Below are 15987 nucleotides of genomic sequence, written 5' to 3' on the forward strand. Positions count from 1 at the left end.
TCCAAGAAAATAACTCAAATCAATTGTATTCTTTTGTATTCCCTTCTCCTCTCGTTGGTGTTTGACATGAATGTGGGTAAAGTGAGTAGAAGTTATAAGCCAGAGGAGAAGTTGACAACTGGATTAAAGAACGAGTATTAAGATGACAGCTGGAAAATGTGAGACAGTGCAGAAAAGAAAGTGAAGAGATGAGGCATGATTAGAGGTGATCCAGCTCTTTACCTTTCACCACTTACTCAGATACAGTATCTATAAAAATCATTCACCCCCTTGGACGTTTCACCCTTTTATTTATTTTATAAATCAATCATTGTTGATATAATTTGGCTTTTCTGAATAAAAAAAAAAATACAAACAAAAACCTATTTAATGTCAAAAGTGAAAACCGATTTCTACAAAGTAATGCTGATTGAATACAGGTCAGTATTTAGTAGAGTCACCTTTGGCTGCAATCACAGCTCTGAGTCCGTGTGGAGGCTTGCACATCTGCTCAAGATCTGTCAGCTTGCGCGGGGATCAGACATGAACAGCCCTCTTCAAGTCCAGCCAAAAATTCTCTTTTGGATTCAAGTCTGGTTTTTGACTCGGCCACTCTTGAACATTCCCCTTTTTGTCTTTAAACCATTTCTGTGTAGGTTTTGCTGTATGCTTCAGGTCATTGTCTTACTGGAAAATAAGTCTTCTCCCAAGCTGTAGTTCTCTTGCAGACTGATTAAGATTGTCTTCCAGGATTTTCCTGTTTTTTTGCCCTCCAGGGCGGGTTGCTGAGAAGCATCCCCACTGCATGATGCTGCCACCACTGTGCTTCAAAGTGGGGATGGTGTGTTTCTGGTGATTTGTAGTGTTCTTCCTCTTGACCATGGAGTCTCCCACATGCCTTTTAGTGAACTCTAGTCCAGATTGAATCTGAGTTTTCTTCAACAGTGTCTTTCTCTTTGCCACTCTCCCATAAAGCTCTGACTGGTGAAGAACCCGGCCAACAGTTGTTGTCTGCAGAGTCTCTCCCATCTGAGCTGCTGAAGCTTGGAACTCCTTCAGAGTAGTCATAGGGGTCTTGGTGGCCTCTCTTTCTAGTGTCCTTCTTGCACGCTCTCTCACTTTGTGAGGACAGCCTGATCTAGGCAGATTTACACATGTTCCAACTCCAGGGGATGTTCAGAGCCGTGGAAATGTTTTTGCATCCATCCCCTGACTTGTACTTTTCAAAAACCTTTTCTCTGAGTTGCTTGGAGTGTTCTTTTGTCTTCATGGTGTAATGATTGCCAGGAATACTGATTAACCAGTGACTGGACCTTCCTGACACAGGTGTCTTTATACTACAATCACTTGGGACACATTCACTTCATTCAGGTGATCCCCATTTCACTAATTGTGAAACTTCTAGCACCAGTTGGCTGCATTTTAAAGGAGGGGGGGGTTGTTGAATACTTTTACTGGTGCTGCACCCCCCCCATACTTTGAAACCTCCTGGTGTAGGGTGTCTATAGAATATACAGACATACTTTGACATACTCCCATCAATGAATGGATTCTCCTTCTGTGTGTGCACAAGGACAGTAGTCTATTTAAATTCCCTAATTCAACTATAACTGTGTCTCTTTTACTTTGCATGTAAATGTGCTGAGTGTCAGTCCATCAGTCCCGGTGCTACTCTTTGATCCAGACTGAAAATATCTTGACACTTCTTTGATGGATTGCTGGGACTTCGGTGCAGACAGTCAGATGACACTTTTGAAATTACTCAACAGCTCTCAGATGGATTGTTCTGGATATTAAAGCTCACCAGAGGGGTAGAGAGGGTTTGATTATAATGACTGCAGTAGTCTTCTGACCTGCTGTTGAGGGTTTGAAGTCATACTTCGTCTTTGAAAAAGGCTGAATCATACCAGCTGGAACGAAATAATGCATAAGAAAGGATCAGCTCTTTTTTGGTGCTTTTTTCAGCAGCTTTAACTATGTTTAAAGGCGCTTAAGCATCTTTTAGAGCAGTGGTTCTCAACCTTGTCAGCCCGTGACCCCCAAAATAAAGGTGCCAGAGACCGGGGACCCCCACTGGAATGGTTCAGAAGTGGCAAAAACGGGCAGAAATAAAGTGGTGGAAAGAATTTAGACATGACAAAAATATGTTTTAAATGACAAAAATTTGTTAAAATTGGTGGGGGAAAAAATTAAAATAGGTCAAAATTTGACAAAATTGGTGTAAAGTGGCAACAGTGTCATTTAAAAAATATTCTTAATTTTTTAGGGCATCTGGAGACCCCCTCTCAGTGTCTCGCCACCCCCAAGGGGATCCTGACCCCAAGGTTGAGAACCACTGTTTTAGAGCACTGTTATACTTAAGCAATTGGCCACCGTCATTAGTCAACAGCAGTTGAAAAATGTTTTTTCTAAATGAGTTCCCAGATGTCTTGTTCCCTAAATGCTCTTTGCTTTGTCAAATTTGCAGCTGAACAACCTGGACCCAGAGCTGAAGAACCTCTTCGACATGTGCGGCATCTCCGAGGCTCAGCTGAAGGACCGAGAGACGTCTAAGGTCATCTACGACTTCATCGAGAAGAAGGGAGGCGTGGAGGCGGTCAAGAACGAGCTCAGGAGGCAGGGTGAGAAAATATTGAAAGTAAAATCCTGCAGCAGGGTTTAAAGACTGAATCTCCTTGGCGTTGATGGGGATTTTACTGCACAATGATTGTTTTTTGCATTAATGTGAATGGTTCTTTCAGGAAGGAGAAAAAGGCAAAGTGCATGTAAGTTGGTGAAAAGTACCCTGCAGTATTTGTAGCTCCAGGCTCTCCCTGATTAACATTTACATATCAGTGCATTTTGCAGGTGGTTTTTCTTGTCTACATTTTATCAAATCGTAGCGCAGCCTGTCCAACTTGGCTTTCCTGGGAGTTTACTTTTCCTTCAAGCTAAAATGATGTGACTTTTTTATGAACTCATTTGAAGTCGTCTCACAGTTTCTCCTGAGCTATCATTTCCTTTTTCTCTGCTGTATTTTTCTATCAGACAGCAGGTTTGAGGTGCACACATTAAACAGAATCTTCTGTCAGAGTCTTTTATTCTACGTGACAGACTCCTCTTCTTCTGTCCCGAGTTTCTCTCCATGTTTTATTCATGTTAAACTGCTCCGTTTGAAAGCAGGAGTGACGAGAGGACTGTGACAGGAATCTGAATTTAGGATGACAGAGGTGTGTGTGTCTGACTGTGTGTGAACCTGAATCTCAGACATCAATGGTTGGCTTTAAAAGAATCAAAGAAAAACAGAAGATTTTTTTCATGCTTCGTTAATTCAGAGTTTTCTAATGTCATTCCCTGGAGTTTACAGATCATCAGTTGTTGATTAGCGTTGGCATTGGCCTGAACTTAAATGAACCCAGGTTAATGCATTGTTGTTTTTTTAACTAATATTTCAATAACCAGAAACATAAAATCTGGTCTCATACAAAGTTAGAAAGAGCATTGAATCCTGACTTTTTAGGTGTTTTAATTGGAAAGTTTTAAAAATGTAATGTCATTCCATAAACTTTTTCCATCTTTTGTCCTTAAAACCCTTCGCTATTAAATCAACTCCAAAACTGATCGTTGAAACATTTTATTAGAAACGTTTGACCTGGTTTTATAGAAATCCATCTGTCAGCCTTTATTAGTAAATATAATGCATAATAAACATACTTATCAGTCCGTTGGATGATTAATTCTGCAGTTTTGTGTCAGCTTTTCACTTCAGATGCTTTGAGTGTAGTTTAGTGAACCTAAAGCAGTGACACTCGGCGCATGGCTCCATGTGGCTCTTTTGTGATGGTTTGTGGCTCTTTTATGTCTTAATTTGAAATATTAATGTCCCATAAAACCTTAAAAAAGGTCAAATTTGACCCCAGAAATGATCCATTGCTAGTCACATTAATCTTTTTCCATTTTTTGCCACTTTTAATCTATATTTTACTGATTTTGGCCCATTTTTCCACTTCTTTTTGCCCATTTTTGACACTTTGATCCCGTTTTTACCTACTTTTATCCTGCTTTTTGCTGTTGCTTTCTGCAACATTTTTTGCCAGTTTTCACCTATTTAAGCCACTTTTTGGTACTTTTTGTCAGTTTTCCCACCTTTTTGCTGATTTTTTTTCCATCTAGGTCAGTGTCACTCATTTTTTGCAACATTTTTTGCTGTTTTTTGACCATTTCACCACCTGTAACTCATTTTTCTTGCAATTTCTGATACATTTTTTGATATTTTATTCCTATTTTGGCCTTTTTCTTAACATTTTTGCCCCTTTTTGCTAATTTTACCCACCTTTTTGCTGATTCTTCTCCATTTTTAGTCACTTCTCATCCTTTTTTTTTTTTTTTTACCACTTTTTGACCATTTTTGCCACCTGTAACTTATTTTTCTTGTCAAGTTTCTTGTCTCACCCATTTATTGGCACTTCAGTCCAATTTTGGCCCTTTCCACCATTTTTTCCACCCTTTTTCCCACTTTTTGACCATTTTGTCCATTTTGACTTATTTTTATTGCCACTTTAACCCATTTTTGCCACTTTTAACCACTTAGATTGTGGCTCTTGCAAAGGTATTTTTCAACAAGTCCCGACTCTTGGGTTCAGTATGGTTGAGTAACACTGATCTAAAAACCTGTTGCCAGCATGTGTTTTGCACCAGTCACGACCCAGTATATTAGTGTCAAACCCAGAGGGCTGCAGTGATGGTTGTTCTTCCAAAACTTTGTCCTATCTCCACTCAGGATCTCTGGAGCTCAGAGTGACCGTCAGGTTCACGGTCACCAGGATTTACTGTTATATAAGAACTTTAAGATGTAGCAGTACCCTCAGGTGTGGAGTCGTGGTGACATTTAAATGATGTCATCTTCAGGCGTGCTGATGCTTCATGGATTTTTTGTCTGTCTCCTGCAGCTCCCCCTCCGCCTCCGTCTCGTGGTGGTGCCCCTCCTCCTCCACCACCTCCCCACAGCACAGCTCCACCTCCTCCTCCACCCCCTTCCAGAGGAGGCCGTGGAGCTCCTCCTCCCCCTCCTCCATCCAGAGCTCCCACCTCAGCTCCTCCCCCTCCTCCTCCAACCAGACCAGGAACTCTAGGAGCCCCGCCGCCTCCTCCTCCTCCAAACAGAGGAGGTCACCAGCCTCCTCCTCCTCCCCACCATCACCACCACCAGCCTCCCCCTCCTCCTCCTCCATCCTCCCACTCTACCGTCGCTCCTCAAGCCCCGCCTCCCCCACCTCCTCTACCAGCACACCAGTCTCCCATCAACAGTGGTGCTCCTGCTCCACCTCCCCCACCCCCTCCTCCACCTCCCCCTCCCGGCCCTCCTCCTCCTCCAGAGCTGGATGGCATCGGAGGAGGCGGAGACTCTCCTCACTCGCCGAGCCCCGGCGGGAAGTCGGCGCTGCTGGAGCAGATCAGAGGAGGAACACAGCTGAAGAAGGTGGAGCAGAACCACCGAGCGCCAGCCTCTGGGACGGGACGGGACGCCCTGCTGGACCAGATCAGACAGGGGATCCAGCTCAAGACCGTAAGACCCGAACAGAGCCTGATATTTCAAAACCACCCTCCTCCTTAGGTTAAAATTTAACGTGTTCTCACAGACATGATGCTACTCATACATTGAGCGTGCCATAACCGTACAGGGTAGACTTAAAACAAGCTACCTGAGAGTAAAACCAAGAGTATGCTCCTGTAGAAGGCACATTCTGATATTATTTTAACCTTGGTAAAGAAAAGCATGATTTATTTGCACTCTTTGTGAAAAAACTGTGCTGCCCACAATCCTAGAGGGTCATAGAGCCTCTAGTTAACAGGGATATGCTGCCTCTGCTGCTTTTTGTTGGCTGTTACTGCAAAAGTTACTAAAGTAAGTCACAGAAACAAATGAACTTTACTTAGTTACTCTTTAAACTCAATTAAATGTCAGATAATGCCTCATGAGCATCTTTTTTAAGCAAAAAGGAGAGATGTACTGTGTGCTCTGGACAGACACAGGTGAGGTTCATTTAAAAGAATCGTGATCTGAAGGCTGAACCAACACCAGCTTGAAGGTACAATGCTAAAGAGATTCTCAGAATGAATATATAGCCCCTAAATAATTTGTGGGAGCAAAGATGATGATAATACCAATGGAGAGTTTTAAGAGAGAGTGTCAAAAAACGAAATATGCTACATATGTAAGATGTCTACAGATGAAAAATATAATAAATAAACAAAGATAAGATGCATTTTTTTTTTTTTTTTACTTTGCCAACAAATAAGGCAGAGTGTTAATATTTTGTATGCATGAAGACATAATGAAGAAGAATTTGTGACAGTGACTATTTTAAACTTTTTATGTCACATTTGTATCTACTCACATGCAGAATAATGGCACTTCCACTGAATGGCATTTCTGGATTCAATAAACTTTCTAGAAATAAATGCATACATTCCTGGCTAGGTAATGCTTTCACTTTTAATAAAGGAAGTGCTAAAAAAATTTTTTTGACGATAACTCATTTATTTATTCATATGTTTTGTAAAGATTCATTTTCAGGCTTTTTATGCCTTTATTGATAGAGGAGGACTGTGGACAGAATCAGGAAATCGTGATGAGAGATCTGGGGAGAGACATGCGGGAAAGTGCCACAGGCACTATTTTTCCTATAACCTGATCAAAAGAAAACAGAATTTAAAATTCATTAGTCAGTAGTAATATTACATGAATTTTATTTGATGAATAAACATCTGATTTTACCTGAACTGGGTCCGTTTGTGTTTCTCCAGGTGTCAGATCATCCAGAGTCTGGCCCTCCAACGCCGGCACCCGCATCGGGTATCGTTGGCGCCCTCATGGAGGTGATGCAGAAGAGGAGCAAAGCCATCCATTCTTCAGGTACTGATACTCAAATACATTGAGGAAAAGATACTTTATGGTAACGAGGGAGTGTTTTTAAACCCCCTCACAGCTATTAAAGCAAACCCCAGAACAGTTGGTACAGGAGCAGTTTTGTTAGTAATGCCATGATGTTTTATTTTCCATAAATCCATGCGTCAGCCATTGTAAGTGAATATGATAATAATAATAATAATTTATTTTATTTGGAGGTGCCTTTCAAGTCACCCAAGGTCACCTTACATAAAGCATAATAAAACATCATTAAAACATCAACATAAAAGATAAGTGAAGTGCACAGTGTCCAGTTAGAGGAAATATGCCAGTTTGAACAGGTGGGTTTTGAATTGGGATTTGAATGAAGTGATGGAGTCTGACTGTCTTACGTGTGGGGGGAGGGAGTTCCAGAGTCTGGGTGCTGAGCAGCTGAAGGCTTGGGCACCCATGGTACTGAGGCGTGACATGGGGATGGTTAGTAGTCTAGTAGAGGTTGAGCGGAGGGTGCGGGAGAGAGTGTATTCATGAAGGAGGTCGCAGAGGTAAGTGGGGGCTAGGTTGTGGAGAGCTTTATAGGTGAGGAGAAGGTTTTTATAGCGGATGCGGTATTGTACAGAGAGCCAGTGAAGCTGGATGAGAACAGGGGTGATGTGGTCAGAGGATTTGGTGCGGGTAATGATCCGGGCGGCCGAGTTCTGAATGATTTGCAGTCTGTTGATGAGTTTGGCGGGGAGTCCAGTGAGGAGCGCGTTGCAGTAATCGAGGCAGGATGTGACAAGTGAGTGAACCAGTATTTCGGTGCTGGATTGGGATAGTGATGGGCGGAGTCTCGAGATGTTGTAGAGGTGGAAGAAAGCAGTTCGGGTGATGTTTCGGATATGAGGTGCAAATGAGAGGGTGCTGTCCAAAATGACGCCAAGGCTCCTGACTTGGGGGAGAAGGGTACAGGGAATCCGTCAATGATGAGTGGAGCTGAGGTGTGATGCATAATAAACATCAATTTTCTTGATTAAAACTGCAGATCTCAACATTAACTTGCTGCTTCAGGCTCTTTGAGAGTGCATTTTCCCTGCCTGAGAATCAGAACTTAAGTCCTGTTTCCTGCACAGACTTTTCCCCAGTCACAGCACATCATGTTTGCATCAAACCCAGTGATTGGCAACAGGACAGCCCTGAAAATTGCTTAGATATTTCTCCTCTTTCAGCTGGCTGCAGTGTACGCCATAGGGACAGAACTCACTGGTTAGGTGGAAGAAGATTCAAAATGTAAACTATAGTATGTCAGCCAGAGTAAAATGTTGATTTATTTTAGTTTGTGTCAAAGACCGGCCCCCATAGCATCCATCATGAAAAAGATGGCCCTTGTAAAAATGTAGCTGACCCCTGATGTAATGCATTATTACTAACTGGGCTTCACAGAGACTTGTTCATTTAATCATGGGTGATTAGAGGTGTGGATTAGTGAGCTTTGAGGTGCTTTTGCTGGGGGACTACATTACTTTTAGACAGAATCAGGTTATCTGCTACTCCCACAGATGAAGAACTTTTCTCATCTATCTCAGCAGGATGCAGATTAATATTTTCCAAAATCTGTCTCCTTCCCTTTAACAGACATCTCATATTCTTCTCTCTTGGAATCTTTCACACCTTTAAATGTCTTCTGTGTTCTTCTTTCCCAGACGAAGACGAGGATGACGAGGAGGACGAGGACTTTGAGGACGACGACGAGTGGGATGACTAGTGAAGACCCGTCTCCTCAGCTCTCGGTTCCTCCTCGTGCACCGTCGACACTAAAATATCTCCTAAAAATCTTCCAGCATCTGACTAAAACTGTAATGTAAATGTTGTATGAATTGGCTGTATATTTATTTTTGCCTTTATTTTTTGCTCTCTGTTTTTTTTATGATAATTAATCTGTGCAATACCTCATCTGTTCGTCACACCTTCATCGTTAGAGACTCGACACTTTCCTTCTGGGACGTCCTGTTAGAAGCACTTACCACCCTCATCAGCACAAGGCAGAGACGCACTCGGCTTCATTTCACTATAACTAATCAATACTTTCAAACACTAGCTTCTCCACTGAGAATTGGAGCCTTCATGAGCTCCTTGGGAAGTTTTTCATGCTCATTTCTTTGTGTTTTCATTCCTTGTCTAAGAAAAGGGAGACATACGTGCGACCAAACAGGCAGGATCCTCTTTGTGTTTGACCGGGGTTAGTTTAAACCCACATAACACTATTTTCCTGAGTTTCTACTAAAATGTAGTTTAGTCATGTTATTTTTTTCATGAATCCTTTTGACCAAAATGCGGCTGCTCAGCCGCCTCGTGTTGGGTTTCAACTTTTCGTTTTTTATGAAATTAAAGCCGTTTATTTGCACACATTTATATGATAGTTTGTGTCGTTTCAGGTGTGCGTTTTTCACATTTTTATTTTATTTCAAAGCAGGTCAAGGTGCAGCTTTTTAAAGAGTTGTTACATCCTGACCTTTAAGTTGGACTTTAAACATGACTGAGGTTTCAGTTCGTGACTTTCTTTGTTTATTACAAAAACTGAACGTTAGCTCACAAAAACTGTGGCATTTGTGAAATGATGGACGTTTCGTTCTTAATGTCTGGTTGGTTGTTTCTGTTGTGACTTCATTCTGTTATTTCCTGCAGGAGGGAACATCCGTGGTCGGTATTTCAAACAAAAATCATGTCATGCATAAAAAGACACACTTCCATCTTTAATTTAACAAACTATAATTTTATGCAACGCGACTGTAAATGCCTCCTAATGGAGAATAAATAAAAAAGCAAATAATAATGAACCAAATGTGGCATTTGCAAGCAGCTTGTGGGTCTGGCGACGCTTGTGATCCTCCGTGTGCAAAAGAAGTAACCCACGCTCGTTTTAACTGTTCGTCTAAGAGTTTTTACCGTCCTCCAGCGAGGCTTAATGCTGCATCGACAAGCCGAGATACTGACAGCGAAAACCTGTGAAAAGGGTTGGGAGGGGAGGGGGGGCAATGAGAATACTAAATTGTATACTTAAATAAATGTTAATATTTACTGAAAAATGTGTCTCAGGTTTTTTTTTGTACTTCTATTGCAGAGAAATTTCTCAGTTTCAGATGAAATTGGAGCTTTTGTCCAAATGGGGTGCAGGCTTTGACAGTTTCGCCATATTTCTTGCATTATGTCCCTTCTACAACTAAAAAGTATATTTAACCATACAAATTTAATTAGTTTTTACAAACTTCCTGTGGAGTTTGAAGAAAAGAAATGCTACAGCATGCAGACAGCTACAGCATCACCATGTCGATTTATTCAGATTGCTGCTCCAGGTAGGTGTGAAGACAGCTCTTTCCCTAGTGATGTTTTACTGCTCCTCTTGTGGCATTCCCAGACCAGGCAGGGGTAAATAATCCCTCTGTCTCCTCCCAGTTGGATGTGCCCAGTAGGCATCCTGATCAAACACCTGAAGCATCTCAACTTTCCTCCTTCTGGTGTGAAGAAGCAGCAGCTCTACTCCAAGCTGAGCCCAGCCACCGACCTCAGGAATCTCATTTAGGCTGCTTTTATCCATGATCTTTTTCTTCCGGTCTTTACCCAAAGCTAGTGACCATAGTTTGGGACGTAGCTCAACCAGTAAATCTAAAGCTTTGCCTTTCAACGTGTCTCCCTTTTCATCACAGTGGTCTGATGCAAACACCTGCAATACTGCTGAACCTGCCCCAATCTGCCTATCAGTGCCATGCTCCATTTTAAATTCACTCGTGACCAAGACCCTGAGATACTCCTTCACCTGAGGCAGAGATTCACTCCCCACCTGGAGGGAGCAATCCTCTGTTTTCCAGCAGAGAACCACTGCCTCAGCCTTGAAGTTTCCGACTGCTTGGCCTTTGGCTGCAAACGACTCCAGTGCCTCACACATGCATCCAAAAATCATCAACATGAAGACCTAAAGAAAACTGCAGTTTTACTAAGTATTCTCATAGTAATAACTTTAGATAAATTGTCATTTCCATGCAAGAAATTGGGCATCTAATTGGCTGTAATTGTGTCTATAAAACTTATGAAGCATTACTAACTGCACTGTGAATAAATATATTGCTAATTTGTATTCTGTTCATTCCACTGAAAAAGTAGCTTAAATTGTCTTTAAATCTATCTTAAGCAGATTATATTAATATTTTTTCTTTTGTTAAATAATTGTACAAACACAATCGTCTATGCAAGAGTACCCATCATTTTTATTAATATTACAATTTGTCCCTTTGTGAGTGAGAATAAAATCTTAATAGGCAAAGTTGCAAGGTCCTGATCCAGACAATAACCATATCTCTTCAAAGCTTCCACATGTTCATTTCAACTCTGCTGTTCTGCACAGGTTGCAGGGTACAAAATGTCAGGCTACATTTTTTTTTTTGCATAAATATACTTTTTCTTAAACACAAAATGTGAAACAGCTACAGTATATTTAGGCCTCAGCAGAATAAGAGCTTGGTTTGGGGAAAGAATAATTTTAAATATTGTACAAAATAACCGAAATACGATGAAGATCACTTTTAGAAATACTTCTTTCATACATAAAGTCACAGTCTAACCCTTGATGAGTGTGAAAATTACAGAAGCAGCAAGGGGACATGCATCCAAATATTCTTTCCAGTGTTGATGTTAACAAGTATTTTGAATTTAGTCCTTATTTTGAAATGACTTTAAGCTTTGAACTTTTTAAAATTTCAATATCTATAGTTTGATTTTAGTCCATGGAAGCTCAAACATTTTGCTCAGTTTTAGTCATTAAAAGTCCTTAAACTGAGTCTTTCCTTTTAGTCACATTTATATTCTTGTACTTCTTTAATAAGCCATATTGCAGAGTTAATATTAAATGTAAAACACTCATTTATATACACTATCAATACTTTAATTACTTTGAAATGTACTCATGAAAATACTGACATACTTAAAATGCAACGTGAAAAAAATACAGATTTGAAATGTCCATCAAAAAACGAAATAACATTTTAGTTTTCTTTAAGTCTCTTTGCTGAAAATTTAACCTAAATTTCATCAATTTTAGCCATCGAAGATCTATTTTTGCTAAGTCTTGGTCTCGGCTCTCCCATGGAAGAAAAGGTAGCCGACAAACTTTTTTTTTTTGGTCATAGTTTTTAGTCAACACAATTATCCTAGATTCTTCTTTTCCTGTGATAACAAGTGATCCTACATTTCGCTCATTTTCTCTTCATCTCTTCTTTATGTCTTCGTCTATCAGGTTCTATCGATGTTTTTTTTTTCAGTGATAACATTTTAGTTGTTTACGTGGGATCTCAACACATGGTCTCACTGTAAAGGAAAACCATGTTGGGATAAGATAAATGCTAAAATCTCAAGAAAACAACTGAAATTACTAGATACTGTGGGAACACTACATTTAAAAAGGTTTAAATATTTGTCCTCTTTGGGCTTCTGTAGAATAACTAGATTGCTTATGGACTACTAAAGTAAATTTGCGCCCATATACCTTTTTTTTTTTTTTTTTTTTTTTTTTGCTGTTTTCCCTTGATGACTAAATTTTGGATGTTTATTATTTCATTATCTCTACAGAACAACTGTTGTCCTTTGATAAAGGATTTATTTCTAGAGAAAAAAACTGACTAGCAGCAATATCATGTAATAAGTTAACCAATTTTCTTAAACTGATCTTTTATTACTGGAAAGAAAACTGAAATATAATTGATGTCATGTTATTTTTGACTTCCGTAGTTACAAATTTGTTTTTCCTGTGAATAAAATATGCTTGTTCTTCCCAGCATTGACATTTCACTGTAACTCTACAATGACTTAACCACTTTTTTGTCAACTTAAAACCTATAATTTATATATTTTCTGCTCTAGCATAATGTGGTTATTAACTGTGAAGTTACAACTGAATTTTAAATTTCTCTTTTGCTGGTAGTGCGATACATGACCTGGTCCTCATGTGAGTATTCTCCTGTTTTCTTACTGAAATTGAATATAATAGTCTCAAAAGTTAACTGTAGGTAATCTCACGGTCATTTATTTTCAGATTAAATCATAGTAAAGTCATAGATTATCTAATATTTTAAACAAAGCTAAAAACATTCTCATTAGTCCCTCCATGCTAATCTCTGGAGCTATGCAAAAACGTTAGACCCCTAATTTGAAATAAATATTACATGTCAGACATTGTAATAAAGATTAATGTTTCTGTGGGAATATTTGCCACCAAAAGGTATAAAAACAAGTAATATCTTAAGCTCAGAGATCATTTAAATAGTGAATGTGAGTTTATGAAGACGTTAGCATTTAGCTTGAAGCAGGAGCTGCTAGCATGACTCAGCATGTTTGCCATTTTGGGAGAAAATTGGTTTCCTGACAACTAAAGCTCACGCTGTGGTTAAATTTGGGACAGATATGGCTTTCTGTGGCTTTTTCCAAGTAAATATAACTTTGATAAAAATAAAAAGCCTTTCATTTCATTGCTGACAGTGAGAGTATTGTGAAAGGGCAGCAGTAAAGTCCTTAGACAGATAGCTTACTGCGTCTCTCTTCAGTCCAAGTGAAGGATTTAATGTTCCTCCAATTAAACTTCAGTGTAACATTTAAAGGGCATTTTATGAACGATGTGATGTTGTAATGAGGGGTCACTCACTGAGACTTAAATCCCCTCTGTGTCTCCCTGCAGGGGTCCATATTTACTCTGAACAGCTGTGTAATGAACCTCAGTGACTGTGTGTAAGCAGGCTGGATTAGAGAGTGATTCATATTCACAAGATAGATCTGCTCTGCTGTTTATCTGCCCGATGTCATCACATCAAATCCATTTTATTTTTATAACTGTTGGATATTAAACTTCACTTTCCCTTCACTGAAAACATTTTATAAACCTGAGACTTCATCTCCATTTCCACTACTGTGAAAAAAGGGATGTCACAATGTTAAATCTTAGGTCTTTTATTTAACCATTCATGTCATTACAACTGCAGATTAGGACTACGTGAAAAAAGGATTTGTTAATTATAAAGAAAAAACTCAAAATTACTGGGATTATAAAGTCAAATTTTTTGGAGAAATCATTCTCAGAACTTTTCACGTAAAAAGGTCATACAGTTTTTAATTTTTAGTTTTTATTATTTTAAAGATTCTTAACTCAGGGAAGAGCCATGGAAAAAATCATGGCCCTTTTTTTCACTAATTCTGAAAAAAAAGTCTGTTCTGAGAGTAAAAATATGATTTATGAGCCGTAAGTGAGATTTCTGAGAAAAAAGCCTAAATTTGACATTTTCTCAGCATTCTGTGTTTTTTCTCATCCATTGTTTTACAGCCCTATCTTCATAGGTTTACAATCTCTTAAACCTAAGAAAAAGATGCTTTTTTCTCTCATTTATTTATAACTTTTAAACTCAAAAATTCAGAGTCTGGTTCCTCTAAAATTTTGGCTTTATAATCTCAAAAATATATAGTTTTTGTTTAATTCAAAATAAAAAGATTCTCAATGTTTTCTTAAAGTGGCCTTTATATGCAATGGTGTAAAAACGAGGAGACCTAAAATTGAACCTTGTGGGATATATTTTGTCACAGTAACAGAATTAAAAAGAAAGGTTCAAGTTTATAAAATGCAAACTATGATGAAATTTAATATCCACTTCTGAGACTAAAGTCAGGATTCTAATATTTTTAGTACTTGACAGCCTAATCAAACAGGGTAAGTGTAGCCATTAAGCCCACCAACATCTAAGTTCACGAATTTTTCATAGATTCTAAGATGGTTTATAAACATGATCGTTTGTTAAAATGAAGGATTCATATCTCATTTGAAAGTATATTTATTTACTGATGCATATTTTAAAGAACAAATTAAAGAATTTTAAGAATAAAGTCAAAAGTCTGGCATAAACCCGTCTGTGTTCCAAATAAGCCCACAACCACGTTTATTGACAGAAATATAAAAATGTATTATATTTTTCAGGTAGTAAACACATATTAATTCAGTAACATGTAATACATGTTAAACACAATTTAGCTTTTTTTTTTTTTCTGGGACCGAGGAATAAGAAATCTTTGTTATTATTAGCCCATAATCATCCTATTTTATTAGCATCTAACCTTTAATTAGAAATTGTTGTAATATACCGCTAATCAGAAGAAAACAGCACAACGACAGCCTTTAGGAGACCACACTGAGTTCTGTTTCATGTAAAAAAGAATAATTACGACATTGTAAAGTAATACATTTACAACTTTATAAACTTGAATCTATCAAGAAAGTCAAAATTTACAACTGAGTAACTCTGACTTTTTTCTCATAATGTCTTTCACCTTGAGTAAAATTGAGCTTGGTTTCTTGTGAATTACAATCTAATAAATTTGAAAATAATGATTTTTTTTCCTGAAAATTAACAGATGCTTTCACCATTTTAGAGTTGACCTAATAAGTAAGGCTGGACAATTAATCACAAGATAAAATCACAGTACGGCCTGCTGCAGTATTAAAATATTGCAATTTTTTTTTATCCTGCAATGTGCCAAATTACCAATTTGATTTAAAAAAAAAAAAAGCAGATGAGATTTCATGCTCTACACATTATGCATACATACAAGTTTCTTTTTTTTTAGAATAGTTTACTAAAATCCTACTTTTCTTGTTTGTGTATATGAGAATAACATTAAAAAATATATATTATCCTTCAGTATAGCAATCAACATCAAATTTGCTATATAATCCAATCTTTTTTTCTAATATTGTGTTAGTTATAATATAAAAATGATGTATGCTTATGTTAATTGAGTAATACACAAGATGAGTAACCTAAAAATAATTGCATATCAAGTCAGAATCGCAATGTTGGGGGAAAAAATTGCAATAACATCATTTTCCCAAATCGTTCAGCCCTAATAATAAGCCTGTAATAACTGTCATGCACATTTGTGTGCTAATGACAATGATGGACATCCAGGAGTTAGCGCGTTACCACAATCTTTGATCAATCAAGAAATGACACAAAATATTTTTATAATGTCAGACTAGTACTTACAGCTGATACTCCTCAAATGATATCAATAGCCTACAATAACTACAGATGAATCAGAATTGAGACACAACT

The 15987-nt window shown here is 38.4% G+C and overlaps 1 protein-coding gene across 1 annotated transcript in view; it reads left to right on the forward strand.

Annotated features, from left to right (window-relative positions):
* The window catches only part of wasla (WASP like actin nucleation promoting factor a), a 46914-nt gene extending 37655 nt beyond the window's left edge, over positions 1-9259 (forward strand). The window contains exons 8-11 of the mRNA XM_041796402.1: positions 2447-2600; positions 4908-5524; positions 6766-6874; positions 8551-9259. Of these exons, the coding sequence (XP_041652336.1) occupies positions 2447-2600; positions 4908-5524; positions 6766-6874; positions 8551-8612 (942 nt within the window). The 3' untranslated portion in view covers positions 8613-9259. The remainder of the gene's footprint in view (positions 1-2446; positions 2601-4907; positions 5525-6765; positions 6875-8550) is intronic.
* Positions 9260-15987: the final 6728 nt, after the last annotated feature.

The sequence above is a fragment of the Cheilinus undulatus genome, linkage group 9, assembly GCF_018320785.1.
Source record: "Cheilinus undulatus linkage group 9, ASM1832078v1, whole genome shotgun sequence".
NCBI lineage: Eukaryota > Metazoa > Chordata > Actinopteri > Labriformes > Labridae > Cheilinus > Cheilinus undulatus.